Source organism: Oscarella lobularis, chromosome 6, assembly GCF_947507565.1.
Source record: "Oscarella lobularis chromosome 6, ooOscLobu1.1, whole genome shotgun sequence".
NCBI classification, from domain to species: Eukaryota; Metazoa; Porifera; class Homoscleromorpha; order Homosclerophorida; family Oscarellidae; genus Oscarella; species Oscarella lobularis.
The window spans coordinates 2,120,147-2,139,376 of NC_089180.1; the positions used below are offsets into that span (position 1 = coordinate 2,120,147).

General features: G+C 46.2%; 4 protein-coding genes and 2 long non-coding RNA genes across 6 annotated transcripts; 3 read left to right on the forward strand and 3 right to left on the reverse strand.

Annotated features, from left to right (window-relative positions):
* Positions 1-557: 557 nt before the first annotated feature.
* Positions 558-2,216, reverse strand: LOC136188576 (charged multivesicular body protein 1b-like). Its single transcript, XM_065976307.1, has 10 exons — positions 2,158-2,216; positions 2,051-2,070; positions 1,915-1,992; positions 1,793-1,861; positions 1,659-1,736; positions 1,526-1,594; positions 1,362-1,469; positions 1,262-1,305; positions 744-819; positions 558-682 (listed from the first exon to the last, which is right to left on the reverse strand). The coding sequence occupies exons 1-10, from the start codon at positions 2,165-2,167 to the stop codon at positions 641-643; spliced, it is 594 nt and encodes a 197-aa protein (XP_065832379.1). The 5' UTR covers positions 2,168-2,216; the 3' UTR covers positions 558-640.
* A 30-nt stretch (positions 2,217-2,246) lies between these two features.
* LOC136188164 (actin-related protein 5-like) lies at positions 2,247-3,896 on the forward strand. Its single transcript, XM_065975897.1, has 10 exons — positions 2,247-2,361; positions 2,413-2,501; positions 2,566-2,670; positions 2,727-2,838; positions 2,901-2,996; positions 3,051-3,144; positions 3,205-3,421; positions 3,470-3,583; positions 3,633-3,710; positions 3,764-3,896. Exons 1-10 carry the CDS (start codon positions 2,247-2,249, stop codon positions 3,806-3,808), a joined length of 1,065 nt encoding a protein of 354 aa, XP_065831969.1. The 3' UTR covers positions 3,809-3,896.
* A 6,155-nt stretch (positions 3,897-10,051) lies between these two features.
* LOC136188062 (uncharacterized) lies at positions 10,052-11,553 on the forward strand. Its single transcript, XR_010670095.1, has 3 exons — positions 10,052-10,277; positions 10,334-10,468; positions 11,382-11,553. It is a non-coding gene; the product is annotated as an uncharacterized lncRNA (long non-coding RNA).
* Positions 11,554-13,380: 1,827 nt separating this feature from the next.
* Positions 13,381-14,914, forward strand: LOC136188165 (protein boule-like). Its single transcript, XM_065975898.1, has 8 exons — positions 13,381-13,479; positions 13,539-13,619; positions 13,743-13,834; positions 13,907-13,961; positions 14,048-14,104; positions 14,168-14,479; positions 14,541-14,600; positions 14,662-14,914. The coding sequence occupies exons 1-8, from the start codon at positions 13,381-13,383 to the stop codon at positions 14,788-14,790; spliced, it is 885 nt and encodes a 294-aa protein (XP_065831970.1). The 3' UTR covers positions 14,791-14,914.
* Positions 14,915-15,012: 98 nt separating this feature from the next.
* Positions 15,013-15,921, reverse strand: LOC136188166 (E3 SUMO-protein ligase PIAS3-like). Its single transcript, XM_065975899.1, has 7 exons — positions 15,824-15,921; positions 15,703-15,776; positions 15,608-15,639; positions 15,460-15,552; positions 15,344-15,409; positions 15,196-15,290; positions 15,013-15,104 (listed from the first exon to the last, which is right to left on the reverse strand). Exons 1-7 carry the CDS (start codon positions 15,825-15,827, stop codon positions 15,013-15,015), a joined length of 456 nt encoding a protein of 151 aa, XP_065831971.1. The 5' UTR covers positions 15,828-15,921.
* A 388-nt stretch (positions 15,922-16,309) lies between these two features.
* Positions 16,310-16,744, reverse strand: LOC136188274 (uncharacterized). Its single transcript, XR_010670187.1, has 3 exons — positions 16,577-16,744; positions 16,423-16,516; positions 16,310-16,371 (listed from the first exon to the last, which is right to left on the reverse strand). It is a non-coding gene; the product is annotated as an uncharacterized lncRNA (long non-coding RNA).
* Positions 16,745-19,230: the final 2,486 nt, after the last annotated feature.

Sequence of the window (19,230 nt, forward strand, 5' to 3'; positions counted from 1 at the left end):
AACCTAAAAAATTAATAATAATAATAATAATAATAATAATAATAATAATAATAATCAAATTGTGTATTTATTTTAAAAACAACGGGTCCTATATATGGATCACTACTGCCCCTTTACGATGACCGCAATTGGCTTGAGAAACTATCGATTCTATTACTTGTTTCTCATTTACGTTCTTCTTGGTATTTCGTTTGCTGGACACTGTTGTTTCAATGCAGATGGTCGAGAGAGCGAGCCGACGAGGACTATTGTTTTGATTTGGGCACAAATAGCATCACGTTTCTACCAGTCGTCGTGGGATGGTGCAGCATGGGAACTCTGCTTCTCTTCCAGACGTTTCTCCTATTGGGTGACATGTCGACGCGAGATTTTCTTCGACAGCTCGGCTCGGATCCGCCGTCGCTGGCCATCTGTTTGGGCAACATTCGTCGTGGACGTGCACTAGCTGCGTCGGACAGTCGACTCAATTTGCTTCTGTTGAAGTCGTTTGAGCGACGGTGGCATTTTTTCTTACCAATTTATCCTGCTCTGCAATTGGCGTTGAGCACAATGAGTAATACGAAACAATGAGCACATATAAAAAGTGATTTGCTACCACACACACACCACTCGTGTCCAAAACATATTATACTCGTGTCTTTCACATCTGTCTCAGCTTTGCCAATCTTTGGGTCAGTTCATCCTAAAGATTATTTCAGTCAAAAGTCAGTCGATGTCATAATACGTCACATGTTTGTTGTTACCTGTTCTGCTGACGCCGTTGATGCCGTACCAACTGCAGTCGTTTGAGCACCAGGCAATTCCATTTTCAATTCAAGACTACGCACAATTGTTTATTTTAAAAAAAATATATATATACAGTGGGGTCAGAAAGTTTTCGGCACCTTTAAGATTAACATAGTTTATGCCTTGACGATGCAATCTGTACACTAATATCCACAAAACACTGTTTAGTGCCGAAAAACACGTTTAGAAACCCTTGGTGCCCGGTACGCCTTTGTTTCAACTAGCAAAAAGGGTAGGCGTTTTGACACTCACTGCAGTCAGGTGTTAAAAGCGATTTTCCTAGCTACTAGTATAAACAAAGGTGTCCCTATTATATCAGATACGTGGTTAGGGGAGTTTTGCTGATACGAAATATACGTATATTTGCATGTACTTTCCGGGTAAAGAAACTCATCAGATCGCACATGCATGAACTGAGTAAATTTGGATGGTGCCGAAAACTTTCTGACCCCACTGTATATACAGTAAATCTTACCCTGCTGCATCCGCAACTTCTTGCATTAGGCAATCCACTTGACCCTATCAGGTGAAGAAATGACTTGGTATTCTTACTGTAGGGTGAACTGCGCACTGACCTGAGGAACAGTTAGCGATGTAGTCGAACTCATAGCGTCTTCCATCGCCTGAGACTGAACGTCCAGCGTTTCAAACTGACGCTCAAACTTTTCCATTAGTGAGGCGACCTATAAAAATTTGAAATATAAATTCTTTCACTATTCTCCAACCAAAACGCCTCGACTTTTTCTAGATTCATCGACTTCAAAGCCGAGTCCATGGACTTGACGACGCCCGCCATCGATCTAGTAACCTTTAATTAAAGAAAAAAATTTTTGAAATATTACCGTTCTTCATTTCTCATTTATAGATCCAACCTGACGCATAGTGACAGCCGATTGGACTCTCTGGGCCACGGCGTCTACTCGTGCACCCATTCGCAAAAAGTTTAACGACTAAACGAGTTCTCCTACATAGAAATGACGTCATCTCGTCGTCATCTCCTTCGTACCTGGTTCTTCTGTCGAATGGCGTTTTCGGCGTGAATTCGAGCTCCATCCATGTTGCCTTTCTCTATCGCCTTGATTAGGATAGATTTGGGTTTGTTTTTATCGCGTTTTCGGTCAATTGTACCCTTTTCAATTTGACTTTTTCCGCCTTTTCCTCTTCGTCGCATTTCTTCGCGTTCCTATCCAATTGCTTTGCGGCAAACTAAATCGAAAGGAGGGTTTCGAGCGCGACAAAAGTGGTCACGATCGTGGCATATCACCTTCAGGTTGAATAAATGGTCTTCGAAACGAAGTGGAGCAAGTCAAGAAAAAAAAGCGACAACCCCCAAAGGAGACCCCAGTCCCCGAAAAACCGAGCAAAGGATACTACTATCCATCGTCGCGCAACGAACGTCTTCGCTCCTTTCGACGTGGACGCAACTTAACTTCAAGAGCGCGCGTTAAAATCAGCAAAGAATGTCGGAATCCGAGCGTTGTTACAGATTTGAAGACTGCTGTTCTTCTCCTGATCCTTTTTTTGAGGACTACGACGAATACGAGGGATCGGAAGTTCCAGTCGTAATAGACAACGGCGAGTTTCCCCTTCGCTCACGTTTCTGGCTTGAAAACATCTCGTTTACAGGAGGATACCAGTGCAAAGCCGGCTGGGCAGGCGAATCACAACCAAAACTGATATTTCGAAACGTGACGGCCAAATCGAAAAAGAAAAGGGTAAGAAGAACAGAGACAACGACGAACTTTTGAACCCGACTCTTTTTTAATTAAATTATTTAAGGAATTTGATGCGTCTACCGTTGGAAGCGATATAGGCAACTTGGAAACCGTTCGTTGGGCGTTGCGATCTCAGTTCGACAACGTCGTCACTCATTTCGAAACGCAGGTACAAAGATCGAATTCGAAAATTGCTTCTTCCGGGTCTTACGATTCTTTCCGAAGGAACTTGTTTTTGATCACGTGTTCAGTCGCTCGGGAATTGCTACGGAGAATTTCGTTGATCATCCTGTCGTTTTGACGGAACCGGTTTGCATTCCGGACTACTGTAGAGGAAGTGCGTTGGAAAGGTTTCTTTTTATGAGGGAAAATGATTGACGCGTTTTTGTTTATTTCTAGTGATGTCTGAACTTCTGTTTGAATGCTATGGAGTGCCGAGTGTGGCTTATGGAATTGATGCTCTGTTTGGCCTGCATTTTAATCAAAAGCCACCAAGTTAGAGCACATTATATCTGTTTGACTTTGGCTGAATTTTTTTCTTTTTTCAAGATTCAGTTGATTCACTAGTCGTTTCATGTGGCTATCAGACGACGCATATCTTGCCTGTTTTAAAAGGCAGACTTGACGCCAGTCAATGCAAACGGTGTCTCTTTCTATAGACCAAGTTAAGCTTTATTTGAATTTGCGTGCTTCTGGTGTATAGTATCAATGTTGGCGGCAGTCACATTGCCTGGTTTCTCCAGCGTCTTCTTCAGCTCAAACATCCAGCGCACCAGCAAGTGGTCACGCTGAGCCGAGCGGAAGAGCTCATCCATCGGTACGCGTACATGGCTCTCGATTTCGCAGAGGAACTCAACAAATGGCAAAATCCCAATCAAATGATTGACAGAATTATAAAGATGCAATTGCCATACACGCCGGTACGACGAGGTGATGAACAGTTAGGACTATGCTACTGCCGTCTCCAGATTCCTGTTTTGGATCGTGAAGCGGCTGCTCTAAAGGAGGAAAGAGAGAAAGAAAAGAAGGCAAGGCAGGGACAGCGTCTTCAGGAAATGGCAGCGAGAAAGCGCCATGAAAAGGTTGGATAAATGAAATTTGTAGAAACTAAAATGTAATCTTGGGACGCAGCTTGAAGAGAACGAGCGACAGTTGGAAGGTTGGCTGTCATTGCTGGCGTTGCGAAATAGTGATCCTGATCAATTTGAGGTACGGCGTAATTTTTGACCGCGTGTTATCTTCTTGTTCATCTCGTCTTTTAGAGATTATTATCACACTTCGGGTTCGACTCAGCTGATGTAAGATAATTGATGATTGAGATTGTTAAAGCCAGGGCTGCAATGGACGCATTTGTCAAAGACGAAGTGAAGATCTGATTTCGCATCAAAGTTAAACGTTATTTTTCTAATCAGGTCAACAATCATCGGCGGCGGAGATCGTTTGTTCGTTTCCCTAGTACGTAAAACGATCCCCGCCCGCCGCGCGGGCCCCCAACATGCATTCTCCGGCGGCAAGTCGCAATAAGTCCGTCAAGGAAAAGGTGTAAGTGTGAGGGAAAGCGGCCGGCGGCGGTGGCGGCGGCTGAGTGGTGGCAAAATCAAAAAGCTACGACGCTTCGGCTCTCTCACCTGCCGATTGAAAGCTTTTAGATCGTCACCAGAACCAGGATCGTCCGATTGGAGCGGTGCCGAACTCAGCCGAAGAGATTCGAGCGCACAATCCGTCTGTCTACAATAGAGGGGTTGCACGGTGACGTCATACCGCACGTGATCATTGACCGTGGTGGGCAAGCTAAAGCTGGGACAGCTGGTCCGCATAGGGTTATTTAGGGGTTTTTCGCCGATTTACCGTCGTCGTACTTAGATATGGTTCAAATATGCTGCGTAGTCGGACTCGGTGTTGATATCATGTAGATTATCATATCGCTCGATTTCACGTCGGGAATCTCATCAGGAGACGCCGTCCACTCATCAATCTTGTACGGATCAACGAGCAAGCCAGCAGCAATGACTTTCGTCCTATATCTCGCCTGTGACTCGCGAGAAAGACCAGAGACACGGCTCGAAAGTCGTTCCATCACACGCGCACCCAGAAAACGCAGCAAATACGCTTGACGCGAAATTCTGTGACAGTATGGAATAGCTACACGCGATAGGCACACCTTCTCCCGCTAAAGTAAGGTCCGAGTCAGCATAAATTAGAGCCTCGTCGTCAACGAGTCACGCCCCCCAAATTAGCTCGCCGCTCCGATACTTGCGGGTGTAGAGCGAAATTGGCAGTACTAAAGGCCTTAGAAAGACCATTCCCAAGTGATGAGTACGCGGTCCCCGACGGATAGGGTGGATTCTCATCGGTACACACAGCTGCCCGCAGGCGCGCCCACCAGTTTGCCCACCACGGTCAACGTCACATGGATCATGACGTCACATGCAACCCCTCTATACGGGACACTTTGTCACCTCGCCCACGCAACGAAGGACGAGCGTTCTTAGAAAGAGTCTCTAAATCTCTTTCTGAGCTAGTTCTTATTTTTGTAAACAAATCCTCCGTTTAAAATTAGGCCAAAATCACAATTTTTTGTCATTTTTTGCGAGAAATCAATGAGCAAAAAATTCATTTTCGCATCTCAAGCGAAAATGTAGCGAAATTATTACGTCATTACACTACTAGATGCGAAAAACCATAGCTTCTGTTTTTGGCGAGAAAGGGCCAATTACGCGAGAATGAGAGGAACGCCCACCTTCGTTTAACCTCCTAAGAGCTAAGTTGCGCTTTATGCGCTGGATAACCTAGTCTAGCTACATCTACAGAAGCTTTCGAGCTACTTTCGAAGAAGCGAAACTAAAGATTCGAGGCAGGAGAGCTATTTTCCGCCTATCGAACTGGACTTGTTGTCTTTATTCCAGCAACGAAACTTTTGAGGGAGCGGTTACTCAACTACAACAAGATATTAATAGTGTGACTTCATGGTACTCTGAGAATCTGATGGCTCTCAATGGTCAAAAATCGGCTTTTCTGCTTTTTCCCAAGTTTCGTGATACTGAAGACACGTCGATCTATACGGTTTCGGTCAATAATGTCATTCTGTCGCCTTCACCTCACGTGAGATACCTCGGGGTTTTGATTGATAGTCGTCTATCGTGGAAACCGCAGATGGACAACGTCATTAGGAAAGTTGGCCGAAAAATTGGTGTTCTTTACCGATGTCATCGTCTGTTATCCAACGCAGCTCGACTAGCGTTTGTTCGCTCAGTCATTCAACCGGACCTTGACTACGGGGCTGCCGTTTGGGCGGACGGATCAGCTGGCGTAATCAGCCGCTTAGCACAGATAGAAAAGAGGTATCTCCGTTGTCTGGCTGGTTTGCGTTATGACGATTCTACGGCCTCTGTTGGAGGAGTAGCAGCACTTCTCGATCTATTTCGTCTCAATCCAATTCGCACAAGGCATGCTACTCAACTAGGAATGTTGAGTTACCGCTGCTTGTGCAACTCCGCCACAGCTTCTGTTCTCGCGGCGAAAATTGGGCGTATTCAGCGCACCGGTGCCGCCACTCGTCTCAGTGCTTCTGGGGTCAACGTCATCCGACCACGCACCGAGGCATGCACTTCGTCGTTCTCCATTCTTTCGGGCTCAAACTCTATGGAATTCGCTTCCGGCAATCATAAGAGGGAGTAATGATCCCGCGATCTTTAAATTGGGCCTGAAGAACTATTTCAATCAAAACTCTGTGTACTGATTTAGAGGTTATATAGTTATAGTTGTAAATATTGTCATTTTTCTCTTTTCTCCTTTTGCTGTCATTCCCCTGTATACGGTTTCCTGGAAGATCGGCCCACGTGCTGAAGGATTTCCGTATTAAAATAAAACTGTGAACTGAACTGACTGAACTGAATGGCACACCCCCTGCCCAGTTCTCCGAAACCCCGCGTCGTCGGTCTTCGTTTGAACGTCCCACGGCGATCTTTCGTCGCCGCGAAGCTGTCTAACCGTTCGCTTTCGCCCGAAAACTTTCGGAAGGCTCCGTTTTCGAGCTGTCGCCATTATCGATCAAGTTCGAAAGTCGTTCGAACGGCTTTCTCGACATCAGGGTCGCTTTATTACGCCTCCCTAAATACCCTTCCACTTTCGACTGGCGCCGAGGCCCCCTTCAGGAACCCGGCGTTTTTCTCCGTAAAGCGCTCACTTCGGCGGGTCCATCGAAGTCCCGACGACGTTTTTCTACTCTTCGAAGCTTTTTCTCTCGCCGATTCGCGCTCACATCGCTTTCGAAGCCGTGTTTTCAAAGTCGCGCTACTGTGCTGTTGCGTTGATCGATTGCGCACAACCGCCTTCCAACATTATTCCCTGTATTGCATTTCTCTCCATTTCCGTTTTCTGTTCATTCGAAGACCTCCGCACAGTCGACGGCAATCTCTACACCAGCTTTCGCGAAGCGTGTCGTGCTCTTGGACTGCTCGAAGATGACGCTCATTGGAGAACTGGAATGGAAGAAGCTTCCGCCCACGCCTCACCTCATTCTCTGCGCGTCCCATTTTCCATTCTGCTCACTTCCTGTCAGTTGCTGATCCTCTTCATCTATGGGAAACGCACAAAAATTCAATGACCGAAGACTTTCTTCACCGCTATCGTCAAGCAACCCGCGAGTTTGACGCTCCTTTCACGCCGGCATTGTACAACGACGCTCTAATCCGAATTGAAGACATTGTGCACGAAATATCCGGTGACAACCTTACTCATTTTAGCTTTCCTACTACAAACAGAACTCATTCTGATTCCTCGGCATCCGATTACGCTAGAGAGACTGCTTACGACGTCACAGTTCTTCAACAATTTCTTGACGAATATGAGGACAACATTACACTTGATCAACGAATTATATACGACCGCATCAGTCAACTGATTGAGGAAAGACGAGGAGGATTCTTATTCATCGACGCACCAGGAGGAACAGGCAAAACCTACCTTGCGAAAATGGCTCTCAGTCGCATTCGAAGTCAACGACTTATAGCCCTTGCAACGGCCAGCAGTGGAATCGCTTCGCAACTACTTCCCAATGGACGAACATCGCATTCTACATTTAAAATCCCTCTCGACCTTACCTCTTCCGACCAACCAATGTGCAACATCAAGAAAGGAACGCAAACGCCAAAATTAATCAAAGAATGCTCTGCTGTCTTCTGGGATGAATCAACAATGATGAACAGAGTTGCACTCGAAGCGGTCGATCGCACTTTCCGAGACATACGAGAATGTCAAAATATTTTTGGCGGAGTTCTCTTTGTTCTTTCCGGGGACTTTCGCCAAACTCTTCCAGTCATCCGCGGAGGAACATGGGCAAACGAAACTCACTCTTACCTGAAATCGTCCCCACTATGGCGTTACGTAGAAACCCATTCTTGACATCGAACATGAGCACCTACACAACGATCTCAACGCAGCAGCGACAACCTGGAAGACAACCACGCCGACATTGACTGGCTGATGGAAAGAGCGATTCTGGCACCTCTCAACGAGACCGTCAACGCCATAAACAATACTCTACTCAATAGATTTCCAGGAAACGACGTCAAACCTATAATGCAATTGACAGCGTTCCAAACGAAGATGATGCTACTCAGTATCCTTTGGAGTTTTTGAACTCTCTGCAACCATCTGGAATGCCGCCCTATCAACTTCGTCTCAAAATCGGTTTGCCTGTCATGGTCCTTCGCAATCTCGCTCCAGGAATTGCAAACGGTATAAGACTCATCATAAGGAAGACTATGGAAAGATGTTTAGAAACCGTCATCTCCACCGGCTCACGAAAAGGGGAAATACTCTACCTTCCAATGATATCACTAACGCCATCGGACACCGGATTGCCTTTTACGTTTACTCGACGCCAGTTCCCAATCAAACCTGCAATGGCGATGACAATAAACAAGTCTCAAGGACAGGTCTCGAGTTACAAGACCCATGCTTTAGCCACGGCCAGTTCTACGTTGCATGCAGCAGAGTATCAAGCAACAGCAGTATCTTTATACACGTAAACACACCGTCCACCAGAAACGTTATCTACCACGAAGTTCTGTCCTAAACTGCCACCACCTATCTACATCACCCCTCTTAAAGTTTGTCTGTGTTTGTGTAGTTTTTGCCTCTCTCTGATTCGCATCTGTGCATGTATCCTCTCTGCGATTCGCATCTGTGTGTTTGTCTGTGTTCGCATCTGTGTGTTTGTTTGTATAGTTTCTGCACGTCTGTCTCCGCCTTCGTGTTCTGTCTGTGTACTTTCTCCCTTTCCGTCTTTGCATTTGTGTGTTTCTCTATGTAATGTCAGCCTGTCTGCCTTGCCATCTGTATGTAGTTTTTGCCTGTCTCTGATGCATCTGTGTGTTTGTCTCTGTACTGTACTGCTTGCCTCTCCACATATGTATATTTGTCTGTGTAGTCTCTGCCTGTCTGTGTCCGATGTATGTTTGTTAGCATAGTTCCTGCCTGTCTGTCTCCCCTTTCGTGTTTGTCTGCCTGTCTGTCCTTGCATTTGTCTGTCTGTCTGTCTGTCTGTCTGTCTAAAGTTTTTTCGCGTCTGTCTCCGCATATCTGTATTTGTCTGCGCGTAGTTTCTGCCTGTCTGTGTCCGCATCTGTGTGTTTGTTTGCACATTGTCTGTTTGTTTGCGTGTCTCCGCATATATTTATTTGTCTGTGTAGTTTCTGCCTGTCTGTATCCCAATTTGTCTGTTTGTTTGCGTACTTTCTGTCTGTGAGCCTACGCCTTCGTGATTTTTTGTGTAATTTCTGCCAGTCTGTCTTTGAATCTGTCTGTTTTGACCACTCAAAACGACCACCAGTTTGGGCAACGAAGCGTCTGGACCTCCACGCTGGTGTTGCCTGGGTAATGCTAACACAGACGCGAAAACATCACCTCAATACTCACGGGCTCCCGCCGAAGGCGGGTGACTTAGCTAGTCTCCTCTAAGATCCGTGGACAGACAAACACTTTGAGATTTTGGCCGATCACGTTTGAGAGCCCCTCCCACCAGGGCGCGCGCGGGCTTCGCCCGCGCGCGCCCTGGTGGGAGGGGAATTAGGAATAGATCATATTCATGTGACGTCAGGAGGTCATGTGTGGCAAGGTCTAACATGGTCAAAAGCTGTTGCGCGATAGGTTGCGCGAACCGCTTTGTGCGAGGATCTTCGATAAGCTTTTACCGGTTTCCTCCCGAGGGTACAGAGAGCCGGGAACGGTGGATAGCAGCGATTCGACGAAAAGATTGGCGCCCTAACGAATTTTCCTACGTATGCTCGTCTCACTTTGTCTCGGGAAGCGCGATGACGAAACCATTGGTCTGTTCTTCGATTGTTCTCGATTGAGATTCGGAAACAACGATTTTGCTAAAAACATCTTCGCTCGCTTCCAAAATCTCGGAATAAGAAAGGGTAGCTAATGAATCGTCATATAAATCTGTCAGGATCATGGGCTATCCGTTTCGAGAAAAGCATCCCAATAGTTTGGCTGCAGCGAAAGTATGACTGACTTGCCTTGCCCGCACTTCGACAAGTTTTCGTACACTGTAAATTGAGCTAGTCTCCTGAGCCCTTATACTGAGTTGGCCTGACACTCTGAGAACTAACACCTGGAGGTCTTCCTTATCACTCTCATGCAAAGTGCCTGGTTGCACCTTGTTAGTGCTCGTCCGCACTTTGGTGTTCCCTAAACCCGAAGTTTGGGATGGTTTTTGCCTCTATATCTTTGCATGATCTACAACCGCGATTTCGTGACGGAAAGAAAGTGCGTTGCTCGATCTGGCTCCAAAAGAAGCGTTTGATATATTCGTCTGTGTTTAGTGAGGCAAACGACCGATTCTGCTTTTGACTAGAATTAAAAGTAACGCACGCTATTTCATTACATTTGTGGTCGCAGACAGTCGATCGTGCGTGGATGGCACTCATCGCCTGAACTTTCTCCAAAGACACCGCGAGGTAAGAGTATCTCTAGAGAAATGCATGATCAATAGAATACGACCAATAGTACCCCGGTCTTTCATGCACACTTTTACGCACGACAAACTTCGCATTGCGTAGTTTGGAACCGTAGGCCTTAATACGACTCGATTTAATGCTTTGTAACTGCAAAAAAGTAATGGTAGAAAGCAGATAGAAGCAAATACCTAAAAGAAGGTGCGAATGTTGCACAGCAACGTTCACACCTGCAAACAGGTATGCAGCTTCATCTTTAGATTTCTAGCGCATACAGCCGCAAAAAGCTAACTTTTGTTAGTATGATGTAGTTCATGCATGGCCCTCTGCTCGAGATCGGTTCCTGTATGCTCGATTGGCTTTATTTGCCGTCGAGTGGCGACAAGGAGATCTCCGAACAGAACGCATGCGCGGGACTAAACAAATTACGGCTTTCCAAAAGATCCTGTATGCTCAACTGCTTGCAGATGAGTGGTGACATGGAAATGTGGAAAGTCATTTATAGACTAAAGTTTACTAATGAACTCGATCAGAACCTGTATGCTCGACTGCTAAGCAGAAGAGTGGTGACACGGAGGAAATCTGAGAATTTGGCAGTGTTACATTGAATTTTTTAAATTTCAAAACATTTTGCTAGAGGTACAAAATTATGGCTTTCCAAAAGATCCTGTATGCTCAACTGCTTGCAGATGAGTGGTGACATGGAAATGTGGACAAAGTCATTTACCAATTATAGACTAACGTTTGCTAATGAACTCGATCAGAACCTGTATGCTCGACTGCTAAGCAGAAGAGTGGTGACAAGGAGATCTGAGAATTTTGTAGTGTTACATTCAATATTATTTTTAAATTTCAAAACATACTTTGCTAGAGGTAGAAATTTCGCTACTGTGTAATAAAAGATGTCTTTCTTTAGGTTGGATGCGATAACAAAGTATTTTTGACAAACGACTTTCTCTTTTTCAATGCATAAGACTCTGTTTAATAATGTATAATTGTAAATTTTTTTAGGAATTATTTTAATGAAGTTGCAGTTATCGGTAAAGATATTTGTTTGAAGCATTGTTTATGTAATTATTTTTCTCTTTCAGTGGTTACGTCTTTTTTTCAAATAATACAAGAAATAATTTAGCGTATAATTAATGATGGTAAATTTTTAGTTGTCCTAATCTAATTTCTGCTCGGCTGCGACAAAAACATTCTTGAAATGACTCATTTCAAATGAATGTCTGACAGGTTAGTCTCTGTATATTTACTGTTGAAATCTCACAATAATTTTTGTATGTTTTAGTGCTATTTGCAAAATGTGAAGCAGAATTGGAAAACAAAAAATCTTGGTTGGTAAAATTTCTACGAAGAGAAGAAATCGTTCTGTATTATTTTTCATTTCTAGACGTATCAGGGAAGAGAAGAAATATCAGATTGTTTAGGCGGGAAAAATATCAGGAATGCATGATCAAATAGTTCATTTGCATGCCTTGTAAGGAAAATCATTATTTTAGAAAGCATGTATAAATTAGAATGAGTGCGCGTACAGTTTTAGAAATAGGGTCTGTTTTAAAAACAGCTATTATTTTTTAAATGAAGATTTAAGTAAATAAAAAGTAAAAACTCCATCACCGGATTTAAACTGCGTTTAGGAGGCTGCAGTACCAGCGAGGTAGTTTGCACAACCTCAAAGTTGTTCTAAGCAACACCCTTTGGAGGTTTGCGCAACTCCAAGAAAGCGGTTTTGGCAAACACCTATAAGAAGCGTTTCCCTAACACCTAAACTAGCTTAGAATAGTGGCAGACTTCTAAACTCCCATTTGGGGTCACGCGTCCACTAGCAATTTAACAGTGTAGAAGCTTTCTAATTCGTCGTTCGTCGGAGCGGAACAGGCCACTGCCTTAGTCCTTGGCGCAGTTGCGCTGCTGCTGCTGCTGCTTCCTGCATCAGCGCTACTCGCAGAGAGATTCATCTTCTTCTTCGGAGGGACAAAATCGATTTCGGCTGTTGGAGCGAAGGGAGCCGCTTTTCCAGATAGATCAGCCCACCGACATGGTACTGACGTACACGACGCATTATTTGCCCTTTCTGCTGTATAAATGGCAGCAAATAGCAGAGCCGCCACATGCGAGCACGCTTCACCCAATCCTGCCATGCACGTGCAGTGGGCACATAAGACGGTTCCATTCTCTTCGGCTCCCACCCAAGTGCGTAAATACGGAGCGTTAACTGCTTGAGAATTTCCAACCTTACCGAGGACGACGTATTTTGATGGCTTCGCTACACGAACGTCTGTTACCCACCCAGCCGTGAAAAACTTGTACCCGTCAAGACTTTTGTACGCCTTCAGCGATTCTTTCGTGTACAGGCTTGGGGTGTTGATAAGATAGTTGTAGACGTCAGGAAATTCGATGGAAGGCCAAGCATCACTCGTTGCAGCTGAATCTATCACGTACGGATCGTCAACGTCGGGACCGATGATGGCGAGTTTCTCCAAGTAGCGACTCTTAGCTTCGTCTTCGAGAGCGAAAAAGTAGGAGGAAAAGCGTTGCGAAGACATGGCAGTAAGCGAATAAGCCGCTGCTAGCGCGTGCGAGTGAACAGCGCATGCCACCCAAACCCCCAAGACTTTTTTGCCACCCATGCGCACGTCCCTGTGACGTCATGAATATGATCTATTGATTCGTTCGTCTTTGGTCATGCAGCACGAAAAAGGAACGCCGCACGCCTCCGGCGAACAGTTGAAATATTCGTTCAAATCCCAGTCGTTCTGATCGCAGCATTCGAAATATTCGTGAATCGAATCAATGACGTCGTTCGATGGCGTTACTAAGTATTTCTCGACCGCCGACGTGAGTTCGATGCGAAAAACAAAGGCGAGCACGGCGGTGATGATTTCGAGAAGAAAAATGACGGACCCTTGAGGATGAGTCCCGGACAAAACTGCAACGTGTGGTCTGGGCGTCAGTCCATCCTGACGCGCTTCCACGGCCCATCTCCCCGAGTCGAAAAGGTGAATATAATGGTAAGCCCTTCGTCGCGGGGATTTTGGGACTGGACTACGGCGATTTCTTTGTTGCGCAGACGACCGCGAGCGAAGGAATCGACGAAAGCGGATGCGAGACGATCCCGAATCGAATATTCGTCGGCGGCATTGCCTTCAGAGTGAGTGCACGGGAAGATACTAGTAGACACTCTAGTAGACGAGGGGAGATGGAGCGCAGAGTGTCGCGCGCCGTACGTGTTCACCTAGTATCTAACGTCTGACACTGTTTTTGACGTTCGTAGACAACAGAGCTCGAACTGAAGATGTACTTCCAGACGTTTGGCGCTGTGCGCGACTCGACGATCATCACCGATCAAAAAGGACTATCGAAAGGGTAAGAAAGCCGACGAAAAAAAGCAAAAACGAGCCAAACGATGGAAACATGGACTTTTTGGGGGGAGCCTAGGTACGGTTTCATTACGTTCGAGTGCCAAGAGGACGCCAGTCGCGTGCAAGAGCAGGTAGAACGTGCGCGTGTTTCGTTCTTTTAGACCCGTCTTTCTCTCGTGAGAAGAAAGGCGGGGCCTCTAACTCTCCTATTATACAGGGTACAGTGTACTTGAAGGGGAAGAAACTGAACATCGGACCAGCGATTCGTAAACAGGTGAGAAATCTAGACGATTCGACGCGTTGCATTGGCGAATTTCGACTGACGTAGCGATTTTAGTCGACGACGTCGAGAACACGGAAACGAAGCGTCGACCGATCGTCGGACGACGACAGTTTCGAGTCGCCGCAGCCGAGCGCCGCCTCGTCGCCGCCGAGCGCTCCAGTCGCTCCAGTCGACCTGTCTCAATTCAGTCACAAGACCGTGACGCCGATGTGTACCTTGTGTTGTACATGTCCCGCGGGGCTCGCTTACGCTGCCCCGCCGGCTCCCACGCATTCGCATTGCAGTCACCCGCCGGGATTCGTCCCTGTCGCCTCAACGCCGACGAATGCTTGGTATTATCCGGCACCGACTCAACAGTTTTGCCAGGTACTGTACGATTTCGATCGGTATCATAAAGGTCGATAACAGCTCCTCTTGCCTTTCGCAGGCTCCGTTAATGCAGCAATCGTTAATGCAGCAATCGCAGTGTCGACCTTACGTCGGGCAGGTGCTATCTATTCTAGTTAATTATAGGGCGTGCTACAAAACGCGCGTCTCGATCTTCCCAGACGAACAACGCCAGTTCGACGTATTATTATTATAACGGCGGCGCGCTCCTTTCTCCCGATCATCGTCTCGTTTTTCCGACGCCTACATCCGCTCGATGTATGAGGATGCCCCGCCTCCCTCCTCAATGACGGCTGGACCGCGTGGCGGAACTCCACCTCCCCAGTCTACGAAATAGAAGGAGGAGCGGGGTCTCTGCATGTCTCGCTGACTGTCTGTGCAACTGTGCATGTCGTCTGTCTCTTTTAGCTTTTATTAGAGTCTCTTTTCACTCACGACCGCTACACCAGCGCGGAAATATTTTCTTATGCGGTGCTAGCACCCGTGGGCGGACCGTGCTTCTACTAATTCTATTAGTCTTCTTCGTCGCTGTCCAGGGTCAAATCAATAACACGTGCTTTGGAGACGGGTGGTGTAGGAACGCTGTCTCTCTTCCCAATATTACCTTGATTTCAGAAGGAAGTTTTTTATGTAGATCTGCTTACTTTCCGCGTGGGGTAGTAGTGACGCAAGAGACCCCAATTCGCGTGTTTTACCTGTCCGCTTCTCCTTGAAAACACTCCATGAACCATCTTGACTAAACTCGATATCCAGCCCGCTTGGATTTGACGCCAGAATGTCAAGAAAGTATCTTAGTTAAGTCAAGGAATCGCTAACAGAATAAATAAATCATGATCAATATACCCGTCAACAGTCAAGTCATCAAAAGGCAGAAAATTCTTACAGAGAGGGCAACGCCAAGACGACTTTCTGTTGACAAAAAAAGTCAGGAAGATCCGTAGGTATTACGTAAAGCTTACTTTTCGTTCATCTGCACCTTTTCGTTCATCTGCACGTAGAGCTGCACGTAGAGCTCCCCGTCAAAGCACTGCAAATGCTTACAATCAGATCCCCTAGATAAAAAAACATGCAGTCTGTGATGAAAAACTCTCTTTCTTTATCGCTGACCTGCACGGCCATTTCATTTTCATTTTTCCCAACTACGGTTATCAGAAAAACCCTCCCCCCGTCAGTCTAACAATAAATTAATAAGATGCACGTACCGGGCATAGTAGGGACACCCTCAGACTCATCAGAGCCACTTCGCTCTCAAAGGAATTCTTCATTTTATCCTTGACTACACCGCCGTAAGTTCACTTTTTCTCCGTCTTCTTTTTCACTTACTCATTGCTCTTGTGTAATCCGAATTTCGAACTTTTGAACGCAACTTCGTTGTCAAGTCAGAGCCGGCGACCGCTTTGACAAGGCTGACTTGAAAGGCATACTGTTTTGGCCATGCATAGAAAAAGACTTAACTAAAGGCGACCTTTTGAAGATGCGTCGTCTCACTTCATGGTCATTTTTCCAATAAATAATCAAAACGTTCTTCCTTCCTTCTGTCAGTTCACAATTGGACGTCAAGTCAAACGGATAGTACGGATTGGCTGAAGAATCCTGGAGTAGGAAACGATAGAATTAATTTAAAAGCACACGCGGCTTCTTCTCACTTTATAGGACAAGTTGAATGGAACGGGAAGTTCGGTGTCATTCATTAGAATTGATTTGACTCTTGGGATTCTATCGCTTTGCTCGCAGCTTGATTCATATAGACAAAACCTTCAAAAAATCAAATTCAAGAAACTTTAATTAAGGTACGTCACTATTCTATTGACCTTAATATTAATTTTGTTTTATATGTCATCACGGCGGACCCTGAGATAACGTCCACACCTCTGAAAATGTCAAATATGTATTCCACCCCCAGCCACTCTCTCTCCACTCACTTTCCAGCCACTATTTGTTCAATCTGATTTCTCGTCAAAGAAAATTCACATCGCATCGAGTATCGCGACGTTCCATCACGCAGATACGAGCCCTCTGAGAAAAATAGTCACGTGGATGATTTTATCAGGTCCTCGTCATCTTGTTTCGTCGTACGTAAAAGTGACGGGTGAATAATGACGTCACACTGGTGAAGGAAGGACAGCGAACGAAATCGGACGTCGATCGGATCGTAAGACGTCTCGCTCCCTTTCGCCTTTTTGGTCGGTGACGATGACAACGGCGGCGGCGCGTGGTCGCCTCGAAAACGACGGGACGCGCTGCAATTTCCACGTCGCTATTTTCACGTCGACGCCTTGGTGTAGGAAGAGATTGACGATGTCGAAGCAGCCGTTTTTGGCTGCTACGTAGAGAGGCGTCTCGCCGATGAGAGAATGTGAATGAATCGACCGGAATCGGCGGTTGGTTTTCCTATCCAATCTCCCGATTTCATGATGTCGTTTGAATTGACTTTCATTATCGCTTTGCCTTGGAGAAGCTTGGCGAGGTATTTGCTCCAGGGTCCGATTGTCGCGTAGGATTCGATGTATTCGTCCGCCTTGGCGCTTTTACGAAAAAACAAAAAAATGATGAGAGCGTCAAATTTTCCTCTATCTTACTTCGAATTCTTTGAATGCGTCGAAAAGTACGGCACCCGGCTCCGATGAACCAATGAGAAAAACGTTCTCAACCGCCTCTGTAATACAAATATCAAGAAGTTAGGGCTTTGTACGAAATCGCGACGATTTTTCTAAGATTTGTTAGAAAACGAGGTCCACTTTCGACAGGCTAGTGTCTTCAACTCGAGCGACGCTTACGGATCAGGCGCAAGGAACGCCAGCGCATATAAAGAGTGCTGGAGGAAACGCCTACTTTTGGGGTGCAAGTGTCTTCTTTGTTTGCGCGCGAGTGACGCTTACGGATCAGGCGCATGGAACGCCACACGCGCATAAACAGTGCTGGCGGGAACGCCCACTTTCGGGGGGCAAGTGTCGTATGGAACGATAAACCGGCAAATATTCGCAACGCGCATATGCATTCGCAACGTGCGCATATGCATTCGCAACGTGCGCATATGCATTCGCAACGTGCGCATATGCATTCGCAACGTGCGCACATCTATACCTTTAATCTATACCTTTAAATCTATACCTTTAAAGCCCAAACGACGCCATCTATCTTCTTTCTTCTTCCCATCTTCTTCTTCTCTTCCCATAATTTACGGAGCTTCGTACGGGGCCTGCGTTTCCCATGCGGGACCTCGCGTTTTCGCCTTCAAATTTCGCCGCCCGACGCCGCCGTGACCGCGCTTCGATCGCGCCGCTGCGCTTCGAACGCCCTTCCGCGCGATCGATTGAACGCGCGTTCGTCGGGACCCCCGCCGCGGATCCTCCTCCGCCGCCGCTTTCCCGAGCCGCCGATCGCGCCGCAATTCCAAACGCCACGTCTCGCGCGGGTTCTCTACCGGTCCGAATCGAGCAATCGCCGCCGTGAAGTCGCGTTTCGCCACAATTCGAATCGCCTTAGAGTGCGCTATGCATATTTTCTCCGCCGCCATCTTCCTTTGTCTTTCCGTTTTTCCATGGCTTCTTCCGCGCGAAAGCGACCTCGCTGCGAAGTTCCAGCGACTCCTGGTAGAGTGCCCTGCCCTTGCAATACGTGTATCCCTGATGCATGTTTACCGCATAGTGGAATTCGCAGTGTACCATTCCCTGCTTGCAGAGTACGTATCACTGATGCATGTTTTTGTGCAATTGACACTGTACCACTTCCTGCTTGCAGGGTATGTATCCTTCAACAGAAAACACATTGAGTACCTAAAACAGAAAACATATTGAGTACCTACAACAGAAAACACATTGAGTACCTACAACAGAAAACATATTGAGTACCTAAAACAGAAAACATATTGAGTACCTACAACAGAAAACACGTTGAGTACCTACAACAGATCACACATTCAGTACCTTCAACAGAAAACACATTCAGTACCTTCAACAGAAAACATATTGAGTACCTACAACAGAAAACACGTTGAGTACCTACAACAGAAAACATATTGAGTATCTAAAACAGAAAACACATTGAGTACCTACAACAGAAAACACATTCAGTACCTTCAACAGAAAACACATTGAGTACCTACAACAGAAAACATTTTGAGTACCTACAACAGAAAACACATTGAGTACTTTCAACAGAAAACACATATTGCAGTTCACTTGCGTGGCAGCTTTAAATGATGGGAAGATAAACGATGTGCCGATTTTGAAAAGACAAAATCGTTAAACTCATCTTTTCTGCGAAATAGAATTAGGTTAATTTGCCCGGTTGCGGCTCTTGGACAAGGACCGGTCTATTCACAGCTGCAAAGCGGCTCCGGTCTATTAGTAGCGCTGGAAACGAGAGAGGTTATTTCGCATCTTCAGTAGGCTGGACCATATGCAACAGCTAAACGCGCGACTACTGCGCAGATTGATCTGAGCAGTGAATTGACAGACGCCACTACTGCTGCTGCTGTTTCTTCTGCTGCTGCATGCAGCGATTAGCCCGGTTGGAGCAGCTGTGAATAGATCGTGACCGTCTGCTTCTGCTGCGATGGGACCGCGCGATTGGGTAGAGGAGCGGTTTACTTATATGCCGAGGCCCGCTACTGAAGCTTTTTTAGTGGGCAAGGACTATCATGTACAGCAGTTACGAATGACTTACGACCGGATTCAGCGCAGCCGCAAATTACCAAGGATCGGCTGCTGTACATGGACCCGACCGAT